Genomic DNA, 23,616 nt, shown 5'->3' with positions numbered 1-23,616 from the left:
AAACCTTCCTTCTTCTTCTTCTTCTTGTATGTTTAGCTGCAGAAGAGCTTTCCTGGTTTGTTAAGACATAGTTTCCTGTGATGTCTGAATTCAGAAACTTATCCTGATCTGAAGGGAGCACTTAAATCAGTTTCCCAGGTTGACATCATGGTAAACCATGGCTTAACAAACCAGGAAGTCTTATTTAAAGCCAAGCATGGGAGCGGGGGAGAAGATAAAACACGCAAGCTCATTACTTAGGAATGAGATGCCAGGATGCTCAAGAACAGGGCCAACCATCCAGATGTGGAATCAGAATAACAAGCCTTACTTATAACATGTGCATTTCCAGATTATTTCAAAGGCAATGTACCTAGAGCAGCAATTATGGTTGTCACTAACTTATTTTGAAAGCTCCTTTTTACTACGGCAAGAGACAGCAGTTAAAAGGGAACAAAGATGAATCAAGGAATGTAGGACACATTGATAGGACGGGTGGTTCCAAGATGACTGGTCAATACTACTGTCATCCTATGTTTCCCGCATTCCACCCCCCAGTACAATAAATGCAGTTTATGGTGTATTCCAAAGGATAGTTTGTTCCTTTTCCTGTTGTACTTGTGGAGAGCCTCAGACAGGATACATCTGCAGGAATCCCAGAACCTAAACCTGCACAGACCGTACATTTTCTTTCTCTCCCCCCTCCCACCCCTGCAACCCTAGTATAGTGCTGTTGCCTAACAGGTCATAAAGCTAAGAGAGGTGTCTTCAGTTTTTGTTATTTTGCATCCTTCCTTGTATCCTCCACCCAGTTCCACGGGACAACATTTGTGCCCAGCCCTCTGATCAGTTCTCATGAGCCAAACAGAGGAGCACCTATCTCTGCCCCAACCATTGTTTGCATGTTTTGCCTTTACCTAAAGGAAGCAACATGGGTTAGTTGCTGGCAGGGACATTGTTTCTAACAATGTGTTGATAGATAAATAAATAAATCCCAGCATTCGTAAGGAGGAGAGCTGTTTCGCAAGAGAGCCATGAGTGACACAGTTACATCTGCAGTTTCCCCATCTTCCTGCTGATGTAGCTCCACTCTTTGAGAGCACCAACAAAGAATCCCCAGCAGCAAAATTTGTGGAAGCACAGAGAAGGGTTTAGTGTGCAAAGCAAGGTGGTGTTGTGCCTTAAATATGAGAAAGCAAGACATTTCACATAGGTTTCTAGAGGGTACTTAACCCACAACACTTAGAGTTGTCATCCTTCAGAACCAACTACCTTCCTAATACACACACACATTGAATGCAATCCTATATATGTTTACCCAGAAGTAATGGGGCTTGTATCTCAGTAAGTTTGTTTAGGATGCAGCTGCAGTGACCCATGTTTTAGAGGCAAGGAGTTCTCTCATTATATAGTGATAATGTCCTGCTTCAATGGGGGGGGGGGTCCTCAAGCCCTTTGTACACTGATTTCAATGCCTATTATGATTCTCCTCAGGACACCTCTAAACATGTACTGAGGGACAGTGAAATTGTTCCTGTGTCAATAGTGTCTAGCCATCTGGAGCCCAGAATTTATACTGCAGGCGGATATGTCCAGCAGTAAATTGGATATAAAGATTTGTATTCAGGACGGATCGGAATTATTTTTGTTTCAAAGTGGTTATATTTTCATGGGATTTCACAAAAATGCTTTCATTTATTTTCATTAACACAGAACACATTTTTTGTACAACATCCAAAAGTTTTCCCCACCCCTTCTGTCTTTTCAGTCTAACTGTTTTGTTAAGTGATAGCTTCAGGGAGAAAAAGGATGCTTAACCCTTTCTAACTGTACCTCTTCCCTTACTCCCACTCAGTCATTCTGTTTTCTTTCATCCTGCACTGCAAGTTTAGAACAGGTTTCCATCTTCCATTTGCAATTCCATCTCATTGTCAGGGACGCAGGACTTGAGCTAGGAATCTTCATGTCCAGGGAAAGGATCTAGTTTTGCGAGCAGCCAAGCATGGGCTACATGTGCTCAAGCCACATAGACTTGCTCATGTTCATAAAGATGTTTTGCATGAGCACTCCAGGCTTTCCTAGGGAGGGAATTATTTATTTATGTTCACAAGGACTGAATCCCCATTCTGCACCTCAAAATGTACCCTTGCCTGAGAAGAGACTGGGGAGGTGTTTCATGTACACTGCATCACAGCCAACTTCCCACTCCAACTACTTCTAGATATATGTTATTAATATTTATTTTTCATTTCATTTCTATACTGCTTTATATTTTTACAGAAAAATCTCAAAGCGGTTTACAACACATTAAAACATGAAATAAAACCATCCAGAATAAACATTACCAAAGAAAGTAAAATATAAAGTATACATTAAAAGTGACATAATTACTGTAACAGGAAAATAAAATATTATTTTAAAGATTTCAACATAAAACATTGCGAGGGAGGGCAACTACAGAAAACACATTTAGCATAGCAAAGTTCACAAAAAACTTAACCATTTCAAAAGAAAGCATTACTAAAGGAAGTCAAATATAAAATGTACATTTAAAACATCATAATTAACAAGAGAATAAAATATTATCATAAACATAGAACATATCTTCTGCTGTTGCTGCCAAGTCCTGTCCATAGCAATTCATGGCAGGTGGTGGCTGCGGCAACTCAGGCTCAATGACCTGGGTCTGCACTAAGAGAGTTTCTGATGTACGTGGTGTTCTGCATGCACTTCTGTGAGAGAGGGGTAATATTCCATGTACATCCTCATTGCACATGGCCATAGTCATCTTCACATTGAAATGAGGTGGGAAATGTGAATGCAGGAGTTGTGTGCACATGTCAGAATGCTCACAAAGCTCAAAGATATTGAAAATTAGATGTGTAGCTTGGCAGACAGAACAAAGCCTCCAGATACTAGGAGCCAAGACTACGCTTACTCAATTGAGCAGTGCGTTCCTCTTGCTTTTAGCTTCAGGGCCTAACAGTTCAGGCCACTAACTCCATTGGAGTATCAGGGGCTGGATTTGGGTGTGGCTTTAATTGAGGAATGATATGAGGAATGATAGGCACAAGTTAACCATTAAAAAAAAATTAAAGCCCTTCCTCTTAACTAACATGGTGAAAATGAAAGCCAGAAGGACTTCAAAAAGCAGAAGGCAATAAAAATTTGTAACCGTGACCCTGATTCCTTTAAAGTTATTGGTGGAAAAATGCATGTATATAGGGACAGACCTCTCAGCCCAGTGTATTCTCCATCTACATTATATTTCATCTCTCCACCTCACACACTCACATGCAGCCTTGTGCATGATGTACATGGATGCTCAGTCTTGCTCTGATTCTCCATCTCATTCTTATTACCGTTCATTGGTTGTTGCTGAGTGGCCATGTGCTAAGTGCACCACTGAGGGTCTATTCTTGCTTTACTTTACATGCTTTGCTTTTTCGGAAGCCACCATGAAGGATGCTACCTTGATAGTTTTGCACAGTGAACGTTTTCCATAGGAGAAAGAACCTCTGAAAACTAGAAGTCAGAAACTCAATCCACCTGTGACAAGTATTGGCTCCTGGTGCTTAAGGACACTTCCTGAGCTGAATGCACTAATCAAAGCTTTCTCTACTATTTTGACTTCTAAGTAGTCAAATGTTCACTACCTAAGACTAGGCCTCTGTAGTAGCTATGTTACCAGCGTGTATCTGACAAGTGTCCAGGTACTTGTATGCCAAGGCCGATGGTTGACCTATCAGAGCACTGATCTGACTCAGATCTGCCGAGCATCATGTGCTTTCTGTTCATTCATTAGCCCCTCTGGACCTTCCTATGCCTACTGTGGGAAATGAACAGTGGAGGTGCTATAACTTCCACTTGTTGCATCTGGGTTCTTGTCAACTGCTGTAAAGTTTTCTAAATGGAAGGAATCTGAGCATGCCCCAAAATTTGTCTAAAATACAGTGGTGCCTCGCAAGACGAAATTAATCCGTTCCGCGAGTCTCTTCGTCTTGCGGTTTTTTCGTCTTGCGAAGCACGGCTATTAGCGGCTTAGCGCCTATTAGCGGCTTAGCGCCTATTAACAGCTTAGCGGCTTTAAGAAAAAGGAAACAAACTCACAAGAACTCGCAAGACATTTCGTCTTGCAAAGCAAGCCCATAGGGAAATTCGTCTTGCGAAGCACCTCAAAAAACGGAAAAATCTTTCGTCTAGCGAGTTTTTCGTCTTGCGAGGCATTCGTCTTGCGGGGCACCACTGTATAGCCCAAGAGTTTCGGACCATAGCAATAGGGTGATGAGTGTTCCCTCCACCGCCACCCTTCTGTCTGGAAGTTTCTTCACACTTTAGAAATCATGATTCTAAATTTTGTGAGGAAAGTGGGGCAGGGGGGAAGCCACAATAAGAAACTTGAGAGTGGGATGTGAGGGATCCACCCCCATCCTGCCATTCTGTATTGCTGCTGTGGCTCTTATCGCTCCCATTATTACTCCTATTACTCCGGCCGCTACTACAGGAAAAGCATGGTTGGGAGACAAGTATGTCCGGGAGAGATAGAAGCTCGAGACTGCTGATGCCAGCCCAGTTTCTAAAGATATACCTAGTCAAATGACCACAGTCTGTGTGGCTTCTTGGCAGGAAGGAAGTGTAAAACAATTAAAAGGAGCAAGGATGTCTACACAAAACTAGGTTTTGGACAGGTCATTCTTATGACCTGGGTGCTGCCCTGCACGTTTCTCAGCCACCTGTGGGAAATTGCTCCCCAAATGCCTTCTCTCTTCTGATTCCCTGGTATTCCTCTTACCTGCTTTCCCAGATTCTAATTTAGCCTGGGGGAACATGCCCTTTCTCTTCCTGATTGCCATCCCCCTCAGCCTCCCACTGTTGTTGTAAGCATATAAGATGCAGCAGCCAAGGAATGCAAATATTTTAAGTTCCTCTGGCCATGGTGTTTTGAAAAACAAATACTGTTTCCCTTATAAAGCACCATGTATATAAATGTTCGAAGTGTAATTTATTTCTTATCATTTATTAATACTGTAAGGGGATATTGCACTGCTTAACTCATTCATTAAAGTAGCAGTCAAAAGTGTTACTGGGATATGAATCAACATAAGTTCAAGTGCTTACAGATATTTTCTCCTTTTGTAAAAGAGAATGTGTGAATTTAAGGTGACAGATCTTTCCTGCTTTTGCAGGATGCCTGTAACCAGTAGGCTGAAACTCGTGAAGCAAATCTTGATATACTACTACTAAGTGTTTCCTCCAATGTTTATTTTCTATTTATAAAACACTTTTTAAAAAACACCTCTTTAAGTTTTGTGCAGCCTAAGGGCTTATCCACACTTACCTTTCCGCTGCTCTTTCCAGACACAATCTGCACTTTAAAGCTCTGTGTCTGAGCACCTTTTTTTTGCTCTGCAGTTTCCCCCCTCCTGCTCTTAAAAACTCACTCAGAGCAAATGGCAATCCAAATGGACATTTGCTCCAGTTGAGCACTAAAGAGTAGGTTTGGGTAGAGATGGGAAGGCCTGGGAGGGGGGGGAGAAAAAATGGGGGGAGGGGACCAGCCCCCCTCCCTTTTCCCCCAAAGCCATTTTTTTCAGTTTGGAAAAAAACATGGGGGAAACCTGGTTTTCCAGGTTTTTTCCAGGCCGTCCCTTCTCTAGTTTGGGGCAAAAAACGAAAACAAAACACGCAGACACTGAGCTTTTAAGTGTGGACCTGTGCCTGTAAATAGCATGGCCAAAGGTAAGTGTGTTGTTTAGTCGTTTAGTCATGTCCAACTCTTCGTGACCCCATGGACCAGAGCACGCCAGGCACTCCTGTCTTCCACTGCCTCCCGCAGTTTGGCCAAAGGTAAGTGTGGATACGCCCTAAAAAAGAACAATGTATAATTACAACATTGAAACAAAAACGCAACCTAAAACCTATAAAACAACAATATAAAAACACATACAAAAGTGAATTTAAAAAAATAGACAAGCCTGAAATATCAAACGTAGTTAGCTCATGATGGTTGATTGATAGAACTACTAGAGTAGATAATAATGAGTGACTGTTGTTCTGTACTATGAACTTGTTTCTTTCTCTCACTAGATCTAGTGAGTGGCTATTCTATGACCCCACCCACACTCAGCATCACAGAAGAAGAATACGTGATCAACGCTAAGGACACACTGAATATTACTTGCAGGTAAGATTAAAAGAACAGTGCCTTTCACAGTTACCAGCTGTTGTGTCAAAGATTCTGAAAGACCATTCAAAGACACTCAGTGGGAAACCTCTTTCTGGTTTCTGGACTGGTGGAAAAGCTGAACTTAAGTTGACTGGTTATAAATACTTGCGACAGAATTGTGGCTCTCTATTTGTGATGGGGGAATACTGGGTCAGGGCAGCCAAGAACTGTCAATCATAGCCTATTATAAAATCAGGGGGGGACACTCTATATTATGATCACAACCTCCACATTTACTGATTACAGACACTTGAGGGCTTATAGTAATATTTGACCAATGGATTTTAGTACGCTTTCAAGAAAATGCACGGAATTAGTATTATTTTCACCTGAGCTCCAAAATTCAAAAAAGCAACAACAAAAGCAAGTTTGAGGGCATATATTATCAATGGCTGAGTGCCAAAGAACATTGCAACTCACTCTGCATGCTGAAAGAGTCTTGAACAGCCCACATAGCAATTCACTTTGGAAATGAAAAGGGCTTTCAAAAGCGTGTAATCATGACAAAGAGCAATCCCATCTTAGTACTGCATGCTTTCCACCGGTTTACTTGGAAGGAACAGGAATTAGGTTTGTAGGTCTTTGCTGTGGCAGGCAACCATGCAGCCAGGACCTAAAAATTAGTGCCCATTCCAACATGCACAGGCAATTTGGTCATGTAGCTGCACTTTCCACAGATTCCTTCTACCTAAAGCCTGTGTTGCCTGTTCTTTTCTTCCCTAGGAAACCCTGATCTGCACCTTGAAAAATGTAGCATAGTTTAGTATGGTTGAGTGCACATCTCCAACCTACTATGTACCCACTTACCTTTTTGCACATATGCCCTTTTCCTAAGCCTGTTGGGTAAAACCCTTCCTTCATTGCCTCCTCCCAAGGACAGAGCAGCAACTATGCTAAGGTTATATCTTTATTTATCTGGCAGAGGCTTACAGGGAGCAGGAAAGTGTCTTATTTCCAGTCTGAGCTCTTATGTGCAAAGCTGCCCTTGCCAAAGCAAAGAGGCTGATCTGTTCTTCAAGTTATCCAAGGGAATCTTCCCAAATAGCACTTAACTCTGTTTTGAGCCAGCTCATCTTTAAATCTCAAGGGGGATATGACCAGAAACCCGCCTCATGCTAGGATGAAAACAGCAGGAAGGAAGTATTCCTATCTCCTGCTTCCAGACCACATATTCAGTGCAACTTAAAGCTGGTCAACAGATCACTGGAAAAGAATGGGGCCCATATTCTTCATCAGTAGCATGGCTATCCTCCCCACCAACACTTACCTCCCCCAAAGTTCGGCTCCCACATTTTTCATTAACTTTCAGTGATGTGGAAGAGCCATAGCTCAGTGGTAGAGCTCATGCATTGCATGTAGAAGTTCAGTCTCTGGTGCCTCAACCCCACAGACCTAGATCCCTGCAAACCCTGCTTGTTCTGTCTGGGTGATTTGAAAGCAAACAGCGAGGACAATGGCTCAGGGGTGTGTGGACACAGTTGGTCAGTGCTGCCTGCAAACAGTGCTTTCAGTAGGGAGCTGCATCTCTTTACTTGCTCCACATCTAAATGTTGTATATGATGTCAAGCTGTAGGGCACATGGGGAAAATAGCCTTGTGGGCAAAATGGTTTCACCAAGAAGGAGATTTACCATATCATTCTTACTTACCTAGTACCATCATCTCCACTACCTTCTCCCTGCAACAGCTGCTTAATTTGAATCAAATTCCTACTTGTTCAGACATCTTTAATCTTGCCCAGCTGTGCCTCAGAGTCTCTCCTCTGGAGCATAGACCATCCTGAATGGACATGGTTCACATTAGTGAGAGCCGGGGGAGTTGAAATGCAGAAATATGCAACATCTCGGCCGTGGGGGAAAACATGGTTGGGAGGATGCTCAGAGGAGCCAGTAGGAGATTTCTGAAATAAAACATAATTATTTCAAATGAATATGAAGCAAACACTCTCCTCAGATTTCACTGGAGAATTGGAGATAGATTTGTTTGTCCATGTTGTAACTCAAAGAAGAATGTTCTGGCTGCTGCTTGTGAGCAGCATTTAAATTTACCTTAACCATCCCAACTTTCTTTGCAAACCTCTGAAGTTTTTGCCTGTTTGCACATGTAATATGATACTGGTTTTCGTTTACTAAGTAGCAGTAGAATATGCACAGTGCACCAACTGCTAGTTCCTGTCCAAACATTGAATCCAGAATGACTGAATATTCCCCATTCTATTTTGTTATCATCCTGACCTTGATTTCACTCCACATGCCTCATACTTTTACTTGTAGAATTTATACAAATTAGTTTCATAACTTGAGCATGTTCAGTTTTCTGTGATATTTGGGGTACCGTATATCTCCAAACTGTCCTGTGCTAGTTATTGATGTGAAGAAACTTACATGTGCATTGATTAGACTACAGCATGAAAAGGAGACTTGATGCAATTGTATACTTGCATCAGACTTTTCATTCTGTGGTTTCAACTATGAATATATAGGCACATGAGCATTGATAAAACCACAGTGCAAAAAGGAATCTGGATGTGTTCAAGTAGTCACATCAGGATTCCTTTTTGTGGTATGATTTCATCAGTGTCTGCACATTGGCAACTAATAAACAGGGCAGGGGGTTATGTTGAAGTGAAAACTGTAACAATGCACAGCTATTGAAAGTCCAGGAAAAAACCCCCAGAAAATTAATCACTAACCCATCAGTGCAGCTCTGCCAACATGATTAGGTAATTTGGAACCCTGGAGAAAAATCTCTGGAGAAATTCATATGAGGATAACTTCACAAGCATCCCTAGATTAAACAAAAAGATTTAAAACAAATTCCTACATAAACATGCCTTGGGCAGCTTCATTATAGAGAGGATATAAAAGATGCATGCAATTCTTATTCAAGAACTGAGAAGTAGAGCATATGGAAACTGACAGCTGAGCTCCAATAAGAGATGCATAAGAAGCTGGTACTACCAGGCCTTACTTTGTACAACATGGATAAAGCAAGTACCTAATCAGTCAGCATTCAGACAGAAGTGTGAACTTCTGCTATCTGCAGTTTGATAATCTGACTGTACAGTGGAGTCTTGTAATTGCCACAATAGAAAAGAGGGAATATGAACACACACACACACACACACAGAGTCCAGCAAAGATAAGCAGTAGCCAAATATAATTAGTGGCATGAAATAACAGGATGGGCCTGCCTTGCAAAATTGCCTGGAGGAATTTTGCTGTTGTGGATTGTCAGTTTTCCAAATTATCAGCATCTCTAGAAGCTGGGAGCCTTTAACTGGGATACTTCTGTGAGTTGGATGACACAAGGACTGTCAGCCTTCGTAATCAGACGAATGTAGTGACCACCACTTTCCCTCTTCCTCTCAGATGATGAGTGGGCCTTGCCTGTGACATCTCACTATACTTTGGGAATGCTCACCCACCTTCAGGGTCCAGTACAGCTGCAAGGGCAGGCCCACTCTCCTTCTCCAGCTCTAAGTTGGGAGACAGGCTTAACCCTGGAAGTGCTGGACTGTGGAGAAGCTTGCAAAGCAATGAGACATCTTGCAGCTCTGCAATTCTCTCCATGGTGGCATTACATTTGTGGCACTTTTTGGAAAAAACAACAACCATATATGCTGTTTTTATAGTAATAAATAATAATTAATGCTGAGAATAATACACTAAATATTTTTCACTTCTACATGCTTAGTGTGCTAGATAGAAAGGGTCAAGCTTTCTTCACAGGTGAGAAGTTGTCACACTTAGGCTGTGTACACCCTCCTATTTACTCTTCATCCAGTGTGCTCCTACCACTGATTTGGAAAGCAGCGTACATACGACATGTTAGCCACACTCCACATCTATCTTGTGGATTCTATGATTCTGTATTAGAGGAGGAATGCAGCTGAATCCCTTAATTTGCAATGTGGACATTAGAAATGGAGTAGTAAAGGAATTTTAGAATGCCATACCTATTATAGAAGGCCATAGTATCACATCTAATTCTGCTTCCGTTATTCCTTTTGTTCTGGTGAAGAGGGCAGCACCCCCTGGAGTGGTCATGGCCTGGAGGCCAAGAGGACACCGTCCAGATTGGGAAGGAGAGCGATTCAGTGGTGTTGGTGAGTCTCGACGGTGTCCAAACAGTCAAGGAAGAGGATTGTGAGGGCACTGACACAAAGCCCTACTGCAAGGTCTTGACACTGACAGGGACTCAGGCTAACGACACGGGCTACTACCGCTGTTACTACAAGTACATCAATGCCAAAATCGAGGGCACCACTGCAGTCAGCACCTATGTATTTGTGAGAGGTAAGAGGGTAAAAGACCTGCACAGCCAAAACAGATTGAACTCCAGGGAAGAACGTATTGGCCAAACTGCATTACAGCCTTAAAAATAATATTTTTTTAAAAAATTGAAACTGTTTTACATAGCAGGTTGCTTAAGGAAAAGCTACTTGGAGTTAAAATCATTGTGAAGAGACAGAGGTTACACTGTCCTCTGAAAGGGAAAGGTTATCGCAGTTTCAAATGATGTAAGATTGCTGTGCCCATGTGCAATTTTGCCTGCCTGCCTCTATCCTGACTTACTCTATCATGGCATGGCAGTCAATTTGCAGCGTTGATACTGAGTTCCTACATCATGCTGTTAAGGTTTCTCTGTTATCTAGGTCAGTAGTTTCAGACCCAGGGAGCCCACTTTTAACCTAAACATGCATTTGGAGACCCAATTCTTTTTTTCCCTTTTTTTCTTCTTCTGCCATATATTTGCATGGCGGTATTGCTGCTGTTTCAGCCCACATTGGATCAGGCCACAGCCCAGTCGTGGTCCCCAACCACCAATTGAAACCAAGGATTTAGGTGGCTTGGAATTACATTAAATATACATAGTTGCATATGTTGTTCTGGAAGGGCACCACCTGTACCTTTGTGCATCAGATAGAAGGGCAGTGTTAAGAGAGGCTGCAGTTGCAGCTATCCAACCTATTTGCAGAAAAACTGTGTGTATGTTTACCTGAAAACTGTGTATGTGTATGTTTACCTGAAAGAGCAGGAATTCTACATCATGACTGAAACTCCATGCTGCCTATGCAGACACACCGTGTTTATTGGTTTATTGTGTAGAAGGCATTGAGAGGGCTGGGGAAGACTGCTCTAGACTACTCAGATGTTGCCTGTGCCCTGGGCATAAGGAATGGTGGGGGTGCACAGCACATGGTGATAGATGCTGAGGACATACATGAAATAGTTTTTTTTGTTTAGGTTTCTATGGTGAAATCGCTTTGAGTTGTTTTAGTGATTCATAAATGGAATGAAATAAATACTTGAATAATAAGAAGGGGGAACCCCAGAGTATTTAGAGGAATCTGTAAGAGAAATTTGATGTTTCCCCACTCCCACCAGTTCTAAGGTGGCAAAGGTTCCTCCCGCCGCCCATCTCTAGCACCTGGTCATCCTTCACGTCTGCAAATGCTTCTCTGTATTCTGGTTTCCTCTATCATCTGCATAACAATGATTAAATCCAGGGGAGTTGAAGAGGGGTGTCAAGTCTTCTGCTGAGAACAAATCAGTATTCATCCTCCTGTGTGGGATTTCTGATTATAGGCTCTGACTAGGAGATTCAATTACACTGGTGCCTGGGGTGAATGTTTCTGTCAGGCTGGAATGCAGGAATTTTTAGTTCAATGGCACCCTAGAACCACAGCAGTGGCCTTGTCTAGGCTTTTTTGGTTGTTGTTTTTTTAAAGAGAGAAATTAAATCAATTGTTTAGAAGGGAAGGGTGAAACGCAGGAGCTGTTTTGAATAAAACTGAAGCAGAGAAGGATGAAAAACTGTACTGCTGGAGTTAGAGAGGGTGCAGGAGGTAGAGATTCTCTTTTCCCCAATCACATACTGTTTTGCCTCTGGCACCTGAATCATAATTTGTGTGTGATATAGCTGGATCTTCCAAACTCCCTAGATTTTTGCCAGTTAATGAAGTCATGATGTGCTACATTTTCGGCTTTTAAAAGTGTTAAAATTATCCGTTGAGTATGTCCTGTCAGTCAAGCATAATTTTAGATTAAAATTAGGAAAGATTGTGCACTAGGGGTAAAAATTCTAGACTCTCTTGTTCATATAGACCTCATTAGTGCTTTGTGATTTTTGTGACTGTGAGGACATATTAATTATCTAGATTTCTTTAAAACACAGAGGCTGTAGGATTCTGAGGACACTTTCTAAAGCATTCCACTTATCCAAAAAACAAATCCTAACCTTTTGTCCCCATTCACCAACTCTGTTTGTATGATCAAAAGTGGTTAGGTAATGTAACTTGAAGGAGCAATCCTAATACCCAGACGGGTTTTGCTGTGCTAGCTCTTGACTGGTTCAGCAGAGAGGTCCAGATTAGACCCCTTACCCCTTCCCCACACAGGAATGTCCCTTTCTAAGGGTTTACACTGACTACCACCCACTGCTTTTAGTGAGTGCAGTGGGGAACCAGTGGGTGGACTAGAGTTTGCTCTCCCCCCCCCCCACGCCAAATGAAGAGGCATATCTTCCACTCTGGGGCAGTGGATTGCATGTTTGGATTGTTCTGCCATCTACCTAGTAAACTTGGGAATGAGTTTCAAAATGAGATATAATAATTCTAAAGCACAAAAATGCATTCATCTAATGCATGCATGTGATGGCTAAGTGAAGAGCAAGCATGTGCTGTGCAGAGTGCTGTGGTGAGCCGGTCATATCTATCTGTTTCAACATAGATTGGCAAGCACCAGAAAAAAATGACAATGCAGTATTACGATTACATCTTGGTGCCAAAAATCTGCCTGTACAAGCAGTAATGAGAAATTAAAGGCCACTTCTAGTTCTATAGTTGTGGTGGTTACAATTATCAACAAGAAGATGGACGTCATCTGTGAGGTCACTAGGCAGGGTGGGGGAACCTGTTGGACTCCAACTCCCATCAGACTCAGCCAGTGTGGCTAGTGATTTTGGGAGTTGTGGTCCAACAACATTCAGAGGGCCAGCAGTTTGCCCAGCTTTGCTATAAGGGGAACCTGTGCATTCTCTGTCACTTCTCCACTCCAAATCACTCTCCTAACTTCTTTCCCCCTGCACACTTCCAATTGCCTGTTCCCCCTGGCAAACTTGCATTTGGAACTGCAAAGAGAAGGAGATAGAAAGTGCCTGCATGGGCAATTTGGAACAAAGAAGGAATGAGTGAGAAGGGAAAAAAACCCTAAGCCTTGCCTGGTCTCTTCTCCAAATTCCCCACCCTCAATGCTGCTTTTCTTTATAAAGTAAACAACAGTATATTAATACAGCTTATTGACACTTATCTGATTTTTCTTTTGCACAACAATCCATTCATGGGTGGTCTTAATTTTTGCTATACTTTGGGATCAGAATATCTGACCAAAATTTGCTGGGAATCGCAACCACATGGTAGGCTCCCATGCTGCCCAGACCAACTTTCCTTGCCAGCGTCATTGACCTCAGAGGAAGGCAATGGTGTTGGTACTCAGGTGACTCCCTCTGTATGAATGTTAAAACATGGAGCATCATGGGAACCAGGAATGCAGAAGTGGTCCTGATGCCATTCCAGCATTGGCCCTTGAAATTATACGATGTGATAAGCTGATGGACAGAGTCTTCATGCTGCACTGGCCCCCAGTCCTTGCCCCACACCTCAGCCCCCAAACTCAAAGCCACACTTTAGCTTTCTCCTCCATAATAATGTTCATCGTTGCTTCTTCTCACGTGCATAAATGCATGCATACATCATTTCTTTCTCCTAAGCATGTCCCCCACAAACTTACATGTGTCCCATCCCCCTGTAACTGTCCGCCCTTCAAATACTTAGAAAACAGGGAGTCAGTGTTCAAAGAGAAATTGCAATTGCTTTTGGGTTATGTGGATATTAGTGTAGATTATGGACTTTGGATATTCAGAATCCAGTCTAAATATAATATGGGCAATTAATAGTGAGCCTCTGTGGTTTGCCAGCTGAGCAACTGTTGCTGGTATTTTAAAATAAATCATTCTCCGATAACAAACTCAAAATAACAATAGCCAGAGGCATTAGAAGTTTGGCAGGAATTTCCCCTCATGAATGTTAGTTCTCTCTTAATCTAATCTGCCCTTGGTCTTTGCTATGAACATCTGTGGCTGCTCTTCAAATACATCCTGGAGGAATATTTATATAAAAACACAGAGATGGAATAAAATCCAAAACCTCTAGTCAGGAGCACTTAGCAGCAAAGAAGGTGATGTACAACACTGCCCATGAAAATATGTCTCAATCATGACCTCGTGCTACAATTGTAGGATGGTGAGATGGGTTTCTTCTCTCAGTTTAGAGCTAACTTGCTCTTTGCTAGCATACCGGGGGCCTAAGTTGGAGATTTGTGTATATGTTACAAACTTCTGAAGAACAGCGGGAGGCAGCGTGGTTAGAATGTCAGACTAGGATCAGGAAGACCTGAGTTCAAAACCTCATTCATTATACATAGAGTCTTGGGCCAGCTGCTATCTCTCAACCTAACCTCCCTCACAGGGTTGTTGTGAGGATAAGAAGCGGGGCAGGGAGACCAGCGTATGCTGGCCTGAGCTTCTTAGTGGAAGGTTATAAATGTAATAAGTACATAAACTATGGTCTGATATCTGAGTTGTCAAAGGGATGGGGAATGGTACATTTATTGTCACTGACCTCCTAGGATAGCTTCCGCAATTTGCATCATGTCACAGACCCAGTACAAGCGAATTAAAATGCCAAAATCATACAGTTTCTAATATTCACTGATTTAAAATACTGTATATGGTACGATGAAAACAAATCAAGATACCAAGTAAACTGACACAATCCCTTTATGGTTCTATGCAGCAGAAAAGAGAGATCTTCCATTCCAAATTGTTCCATTACATTATTTTGTTTGTGTTAGCCAATAAATAGGCAGCCCAAATACCATTCACAGGTACTTCCTGGGTATTTTAGTAGCATGGGAGTATATCATTCATTCTGCTCATCTCTATGAGAATATAATGATGATAGCAGCTAGGACCTTAAAAAGCGTCTGAGGCCTGAGTCCAGCACTCTCTCTGCCTTTAGGGGCAATGCTAGAGCACCGCATGGACACCCACACAGTTGTCATGCATAGGTGGGGAGCTTCACTGTAGCCCGTGAGTGACAGACATTTTAAAAAAAACACCGTCCATTTTTTCTTCTGCCTTTTAAAGCCAGAGTTGTAATCTGGAGTCCACACTGACACTGGATATGACTGTGTGGGTTAAAGAAGATTGCCAGCCTCTCCACGCATGTGGAGAAGGTTCTCTGAAGCTTTCTTTGTGTCTTCATTTTAGCATTCGAATTTGTGGTTTTTTAAATGGAATTTGGGGAATAGGGGTTTTGTTGTTTCTACTATGCTAAGCTCATGGCCACAACAATGGATTTGTATAGATCAGCCTTAACTACAGGAATTCTGTAAGGAAATCTGGCCACATGAAATCCAAGTTGCCATTGAGCTATCGTATGGCTTGCTCCCCCGGCCTCCTTATTCCCTTTTCTAAAATTCTACACTGCAGGATAATCTATTAATTCCAAATATACTGAAAAAGAAAGGAGCAATAAAAATTTCTTGAATGCTTCTGTGGGGAAAAGAGTTTTCTCTTAATGTCAAGAAAGACAATAAGCAGGAGCATTCTAAGCTTGGCTGCTGATAAATTGGATTGACAAAACAGACATGAAAGGCAGTTGGCCTACTTTCCTGACTCATGTTATTGTTCTGCAAGTCAGGGCATGGAAATTGCTGAGTTATGAAGCTAAAAAGATTGGGGAAAGGCATTATTCATGCTAAAGAGATTAGCAGTAGTACCCATATTCAGACTTATACTTAACTAATTTCCATCCTGTCCTTTCTCTGAGGGGCTCATAAAGGTATATATGGGGCTGTCCTATTCTGTCCTCTCAAAAACCCTATATAGGTTATTCTGCGATAGACACTTTGGTTGAGCAGAGATTTAAATCCAGATCTCCCCCTTTCAAATCAAGCACTCTGTCCATTATAACTCACATCTGAAGTGATTACTAGAACATACTACCACAGAGCACTGAATTCAAAATAAGAATTAAGCAGACAACTTAAATTAACAAAAACAGCTAAACATATTATAGCTACACACAGGTCTGCTGCCTGAGTTAATGGAAACATAGGCAGTTTCCTAAAGTTTACTATGATTCCCTTTGCTTTCTGGGTGCCCTTTCGTTGTTGTTGATCATGATGATGATTAAATGAACTGGTAACCTAAGGTTGTAATTCTATACCTTTTTGCCTGGGAGTAACTACCACTGAAATAAGTGGTACTTATTTTTGAGTAGGCATGTATAGATTTGCACAATAAGACTGTTCATACATTTCCCATCTCATATTTGTGCCTGACTCAGTACAATGTCCTGCAGATTTTAGCTAACTTTATTTTTTTTAAAAAAAAAGCAGCAAGGGGAAAAAATAACTACGGTATATTTTCCTTGTTTTCTCCAATTCTGCGGCTCTTCTTTCATTCTCAGATTATGAGCGGCCATTTATCAATAAACCAGAGGCTCTTCTTATCTACAAGAAGGAGAATATCTGGGTCCCATGCCTGGTATCTATTCCAGACCTTAACATCACTTTGCTCTCGGTAAGAAATCTCCCTGCGGGATGACTCAGGAATCTGCCTTATTTCAGTGTGAAGGGGAACAGAGAAAACACCTGGGGGTGTGTATGTGAAAAGAAAGAAACCCACTAAAGGTGTTGTCCTTGCAAATCTGGATGAAATCCCTGGATGTAACCCCTGTGGATGTTTCCCAGTAACAGTTGTGGTTCCCCCATTTTGGATTCCCTTGCACTGCTGATTTCAGAGTCCCTTCAGATTGCTCTGAAACAGCCGCCCTCCAACTCTCATCAGCTCCAGCCAGTATGGCAAATGGTCAGGGGGAGGGTGGGAACTGCAGTCCCAACAACATTACAGATTACCCATTCCCACTCTACAGTGTTAATGATCTTCTCTGAAGAGATACTCCCGCATTATAATATATTATAATCCCACTCTACAGTGTTAATGATCTTCTCTGAAGAGATACTCCAGCATTATAATATATTATAATCTGGAGAAGGAAGTGGAACTCCTAGGGAGGGGAGGAAAACATTTCATAGATATATATTCAGTTATCTCTAAGGCTTCATTTTCTGGCACACCAGCATCAATTTAGTGTATTTCTGGTTTTTATGGAAGCCGCCCAGAGTGGCTGGGGAAACCCAGCCAGATGGGCGGGGTACAAATAATAAATTATTATTATTATTATTATGCAGTTCTCCTTTTCTGGGGGTCGTACTCCACTTTCTGCAGGCTGTGAGAACCATTTCACATGCATTGTTCCATCAAGTATACACTTTTCTGGGAGATGCATCCAATCATAACCCCTGATGTTTGTTCCTGTATGATGCATGTTTTTGAAAATACATCTTTGCTTACATTTTACAGTTTTACAACCTATTTGGTGCACACCCAAATATAGCATGTGAAGCAGCCCTTTGCTAAAATGCATAAGCTGCAATCTTTTAAAGGGTTTCCCGGTTCTTAACAATGCTTGAAATACTACAAGAGTCCTGGGAAACTATGGAAAGGACCAGCACACTGTTTCATTTGCTGCTGTATTTACACTTCTTATGAAATGCAAAAAGAAACATTAGTCCTGGAAGGCCAGAACCAATTTCCATTACCTGAGGGAAATGGCAGCCTGTGCACAATGTAACCTCACCAGTGTCGTAAATTCACTCTTTGGTTCACTCCTTCACTCTTTGGGCAAGCTGTCCTCTCAGCCATTTTTCTTGCCTCTTCCTCTCCTAGAATCGCAATAGTCGCATGACCAAAGCTTCATTGGAAGTACATTTGGATTTATGTTGGGGGTGTCAGTAGACACCACCCCCCTCAAAATAAACCACAGGGTCACATACTGTAACAGAAAGCTCTCTATAAGTTTGGAGGGATTTCCCCACCCCCTTCAGGTGTGAAATATTGGAACTAGTCTTGAATAGCTCTTCAAAGAAATGGAGGATGCAGTAGTAATGATATCACCCTGCACGTCTCTTAAAAATAATTTATCTGTTTCTAGACAACCTCTCCCATATATCCGGACGGGAAGAACATTCTTTGGGACAACAAAAAAGGAATGCTGGTCCCCACTCACCTGATCAAGGACTCCTTGTTTGTTGAGTGCGAAACTTTGATTGATACGAAGCCCCGCAAATCAAGTTTCTTCCTTGTCCACATTGCAGGTGAATTTTGGAACAGAGTCAGTCACTGTGACAATCGACCTCTTAAAAGTGCTCAGGCAGTACGACAACCATTTTTCACACATGAGGCTTCCAGCCATTCTTGCTGCAGTCCCTTTGTAATGTGATTATGAAACCTGCTATGACCAGAAGGCTTGTTTTGTTTTATAAATGCCTCTGGTTTGCCTGCTACATCATCAACAAACAGCTTCAATTGTCATGTCCATGGCTTCAAGCCATGATTGAAGGATTGATTTAGAAGGTGAGGAAGGCTCCAGGCACAGGCTCCAGGTGCTGGTTCTGGACCTAATCACCCAGACAATCACCTCCAGTTCCCTCTGAGCCATAGGCCCCTACAGCAGCACAACTGTCCTTACTCTTAGGGGCTTATTAGTCTCCATGCCTGGCCAAGATACCACTAGATGTGGATAGGCATTGGCCGAGTAGTGTATCACTCCAGGAACAGGGACTGTCCCTTTAAACTTCTCCATCCATCTCAGTGAGGGCAGAAGCTGGCAACCAAGCCAAAGGTAGGAGACTTGGATGGGTTTCAGGCATCATCAGAACAAGTAGTCACTGCGGAGCTGTCTGAGGTGCTGCCACTCCAACATGACCTCGCCCTGCCCCTAATTATGATAGATGCACGTTTACATATTAAAATCCAAAACACACATGCATTCACAATCTTGGGAACAGGCAGCCGGTGGCATCAGAGAACATTTCAGAATAAGGTAGGATGACGTGAAATGAAATTAAAGTTTAAAAATAAGGAAGCAAAATAAGCAATGTCTGGGTGCAAATAAACCCTCACATTCTGTCTGTTCTATCTACAATGGCAGTCATCGTTACCCCTTCAAATGGGCACATATTCCTTGTTCAAAATGCACTTTTTGATATGGCACACCCTCATTCCTATTCCCTGCATATATCTTGTATTATTCTGTAGGATGTCAATTGACATTTGAATAAGGAAGTAATCAACAAACTTTTAAGGCAGGAGGTTTGACCATCCAGAACCACAGTAGTTTGATAACACAGACAAATGGCTACAGAATTAAGCAAATATATGGTGGGGGGCATCTTAGACCAATGAGCCTGTGTTGTGTGGTTTGATTTTATTTTTTTATAAATTTGTTACAATTTTGTAGCAAGAGTTCTGTCCCCCCCCCCCAAGGAAAAACTGTATTTGTTTAAGTAGTTGCCTTACTTTTACACCAGGGAATGAACTTTATGACATCCAGTTGTTTCCAAGGAAGGCCATGGAGCTTCTAGTGGGAGAAAAACTATATCTCAACTGTACAGTATGGGCTGAGTTTAATTCGGGAGTTGATTTCCAGTGGGATTACCCTGCGAAACAGGTAGGAATTGACATTATCCTATTCAGTTTTTGCTTCTATGAGTGGTTTGTGTGCACTACTTTTAATTTTGGATCCATGGAGTGGAAGCAGAACACACACACACACACACACACACACACTCCAATTCATGCATAGTTGACAAACCTAATTATACTGGTATAGTCACATCTGATGTTCCTTGTACTCTCTGTCTTGTTACTTGCAGCCTTCCTTTCCCCCTAAATTTACTCCCTGCAGAGAAAAAATGAAATAGCAGTGCCTTCCTGAGTACATGCCAATTCAATCCAGTTTGGGGCATGTTTGCGTTCACAATATCCCTGACACCTCCATCACTGTTGGGATGGGCTGCAGCTCTCTGGCACAGCATCTGCTGTGCATGCAGAAGATCTGTGGCATCTCTAGGTAGAGCTGTGAATTGTCCCCTGCCTGAAACCCTGAAGAGATGCTGTCCGTCAGTGTAGACAGTACTGAGCTGGAGGAAGCAATGGTTCTAACTTGGTAAAAGGCAGCTTTCTGTATCACAACAGCCCTACTCATATGTTTAATAGAATGGGTGTAGAGAAAGACGTGTATGCCAGCCCTGCCCCAAAGGTTGCTGTCGCCGTAGGCTCCATCCCCAACATTTCTGGGACATTTTGCTGAGCAGGCTAAATGACATCCAAGGTGTCATGTAGAGGGAGGCTCCCGTGCAGGAGTTTCTTTGGGGAAGCAAGCTAGGGTGATAGAAAAAGGAGACTTGCCTCCTCCAAGTCACAGTGAGAGTCTTTGCTCCCCTATTGACCCACCCTGTAGACTTGCCTATGCTCGTCTTCATCGCTCCTTTTTCTTCTTGACTCCTTATTATTATTTGTTTGTACCCCGCCCATCTGGCTGGGTTTCACCAGCCACTCTGGGCAGCTTCCAACAAAGACCAAAAATAAATTAAAATGTCACACATTAAAAACCTCCCTGAACAGGGCTGCCTTCAGATGTCTTCTGAATGTCAGGTAATTGTTTATCTCTTTGACATCTGATGGGAGGGCGTTCCACAGGGCAGGCGCCACTACCGAGAAGGCCCTCTGCCTGGTTCCCTGTAGCTTTGCTTCTCGCAATGAGGGAACTGCCAGAAGGCCCTCGGCGCTGGACCTCAGTGTCCGGGCAGAACGATGGGGGTGGAGACACTCCTTCAGGTATACTGGGTCAAGGCCGTTTAGGGCTTTAAAGGTCAACACCAACACATTTAATTATGCTTGGAAATGTACTGGGAGCCAATGTAGGTCTTTCAAGACCATTGTTATGTGGTCTCGGCGGCCGTCCCCAGTCACCATATGTGTTTGCAGAGGTGTTCGCATTTCACATCCACACAGTTATGCAATACCTTATATGTCTGGAGGTTCTTCTATGCATGTACAAAATATCCCTCCACATCAAGCTAAAGTGTTAGGGAAAAACTTTTTAGCCTAAAACTCTCCTTGAAATGGTGGTTTTCCTATACACAAAGAATCCTCTTGTATGAAGGAACATCCAGTCATCTGAGCTCCCTTGCTAGCTGATGTGGTTTAGCCCAGATACAAGTTTACTTTACCAGCTGGGATTAGGTTTTTGACTACTCTGTCATTCCCCTTTTAAATCAGCCTTCTCCAACCTGGTGCCCTCTGGGTATTGTTTGACTACAACTTCCAACATCCCTGACTGTTTGTCTTCCGGCTGGGGTTGGTGTGAGTAGTCCAAAGTACCAGGAGGGCACCAGGTTGGGGAAGCCTGCTGCGGTGGGGAGGGCGTACTCCAAGCTTTATATTTCCTAATATCTTATATGTTTATTCTTTTCCTTCTGTTGCCTTCTTCTGGCAGATGAACCGGAAAGTCACAGAACTGCCTGAGAGGCGCTCCCAGCAGACACACACTGAACTTTCCAGCATCTTGATCATCCAAAATGTGAGCCTACAAGACCTGGGAAAATATACATGCAAGGCTAGCAATGGGGAGCAAGACTTGAAGGAGAGCATAGATGTCATCGTACATGGTAAAAACCATTAACTCAGGATAAGAAAACCTTGTAGGTGCTTTTGGTGTGTTAGCATGGTGGCAAACAGTTTAAAGGCAGCTGGTGTCTTTGTGAAACAGTGGAGATCAGACATGATAAAGGAAGCAGTGGGGAACTTCCTGTGAAGACTGACCTTTTGTCCTCTGTTCCCTGCCATATGAAAACGTGTGTGTGTGTATGTGTGTGTGTGTGTGTGTGTGTGTAAGTGTGTGTAAGTGTGTAAGAAAGAGGGAGAGAAATGCTCCTGCTAGACAACAGCAAAGGATACTGTATGTTCCCAGGAGTAACCTGACATGATTCTGAGTTAAGTCATGCTGGTACTGATACCAAACTCCATATTATCACTGATGTCAGAACAGATGTTCCCTTTCTCTCTAAGGACTGCCATTTTTATAGCAGCTGAAACTGTCCACTTGCCCTCCTTATGCCTGTGTCATTCTATAGGTAGTAACTATAAACTAACCACCACCCATACAATGAAAACTTTTACTTGAGCTGAAAAGTTCTGGCAAAGGTAGCGGTAAGGGTTAGTTAAAATATCCATCCGATGCAAGGTTATTTGCAGGATAAGGCATGGTAGCATTGTCAGCGTTTAAGAAATACAGGTCCCTGTACCTTCACAGAGCAAACTGTGAATCAGTGTGAACAACTGTTCTCATGTCTGCACAAATGCATGGATACACAGATTCAGTATATAATGGGCATCTGTGCATACATGATGTTTATTTCCAAGCAGTGCATACTTCTACTATGTGTATGGATTAATGCTATCTAATCTCTGCTGTAGCTCCAGCATGCTCATCTCACAGCTTTCACCCTGCTTTCTTCTTCTCTCTTATCTGTCTGGTTTTCACAGAGAAACCCTTCATCAATGTGGAGTGGAGGAAGGGTCCAGTGATTGAAGCAACAGCAGGAGATGAAATGGCAAAGCTGCCGGTGAAAGTGGTTGCCTACCCCCAGCCTGAGTTCCAGTGGTAATGCACTCCCCCTCTTAGCATATGGGCTTAGCAGGCTTCAGGGTTGACCTTTGTAGAGAAGGGGAAAAGAGGAGGAGAAAGGCCCCTGTCTTGCTGAAATCGATTTTGTGAGAGGAGTGACACTGCCCTCCCACACGGCTTGAGGGTTCTGATTTGGAGGTCTGTTTCAAAACCTGAGCGATTCTTCTTGACTGCCGTGATCCTTAAGCTTGACTCATTACCCACCATTTTAACATTGTATAGCAAAGCAGGCCATTCTTTGCACCGGAGACATAAAAATTCTTCCTCGTCTTTTCTCCAGAGTTCTGGCAGACGTTAGAGACAGGGAGAAACAATCTTTCTCATCATTCGCTTTGTTGGCAAACGCACGCCACACAAACACACAAATGTTCTCCACCCACACACAAGTGCTGTCTCACATTCCCTGTGGCTATGTAAACACCTGTTAACACTTTCAGAAAGCTGATGCCCTCCTGACTAAGGGAAAGTCGTGGAATCTGGTACTGAGGTGGCAAGTGTTTGGGTCTAGACTTGCACCTCAGTCCCAGTCAGAGGGATAATAGCTGAGCTCCCTGGGGGTGCCACATATATCCTGATCTCATTCTGATCAGCCAGTGGATTCCATCTCTCACAAACTCACTTCATTCTGTCATATCAGCTTGTGCTGTGTGTAAAATTATAAGTAGTATAAGCCCTTCACTTCAGCCCCTTGCTCAGCTATGTAGCAATGACTTGCCATAAATGGCACTTTTGCAAGATACCACAAGGCA

The 23,616-nt window shown here is 42.6% G+C and overlaps 1 protein-coding gene across 5 annotated transcripts in view; it reads left to right on the top strand.

Annotated features, from left to right (window-relative positions):
* Positions 1-23,616, top strand: part of FLT4 (fms related receptor tyrosine kinase 4) — an 88,329-nt gene that overhangs the window by 23,964 nt on the left and 40,749 nt on the right. For 4 of the 5 annotated variants that reach the window (XM_081851364.1, XM_081851363.1, XM_081851362.1 and 1 more), the window contains exons 2-8: positions 6,067-6,163; positions 10,228-10,502; positions 16,742-16,854; positions 18,329-18,491; positions 19,707-19,846; positions 21,677-21,848; positions 22,726-22,843. In XM_081851364.1, coding sequence (XP_081707490.1) covers positions 6,067-6,163; positions 10,228-10,502; positions 16,742-16,854; positions 18,329-18,491; positions 19,707-19,846; positions 21,677-21,848; positions 22,726-22,843 — 1,078 coding nt within the window. The remainder of the gene's footprint in view (positions 1-6,066; positions 6,164-10,227; positions 10,503-16,741; positions 16,855-18,328; positions 18,492-19,706; positions 19,847-21,676; positions 21,849-22,725; positions 22,844-23,616) is intronic. The other variant, XM_081851366.1, reaches the window with a different exon arrangement.

This window comes from Podarcis erhardii, assembly GCF_964252035.2.
Source record: "Podarcis erhardii genome assembly, chromosome: 2".
Classification (NCBI taxonomy): Eukaryota; Metazoa; Chordata; class Lepidosauria; order Squamata; family Lacertidae; genus Podarcis; species Podarcis erhardii.
The sequence above is the reverse complement of the archived record's forward strand: the minus strand, read 5'-3'. Positions and strand labels throughout refer to the sequence as shown.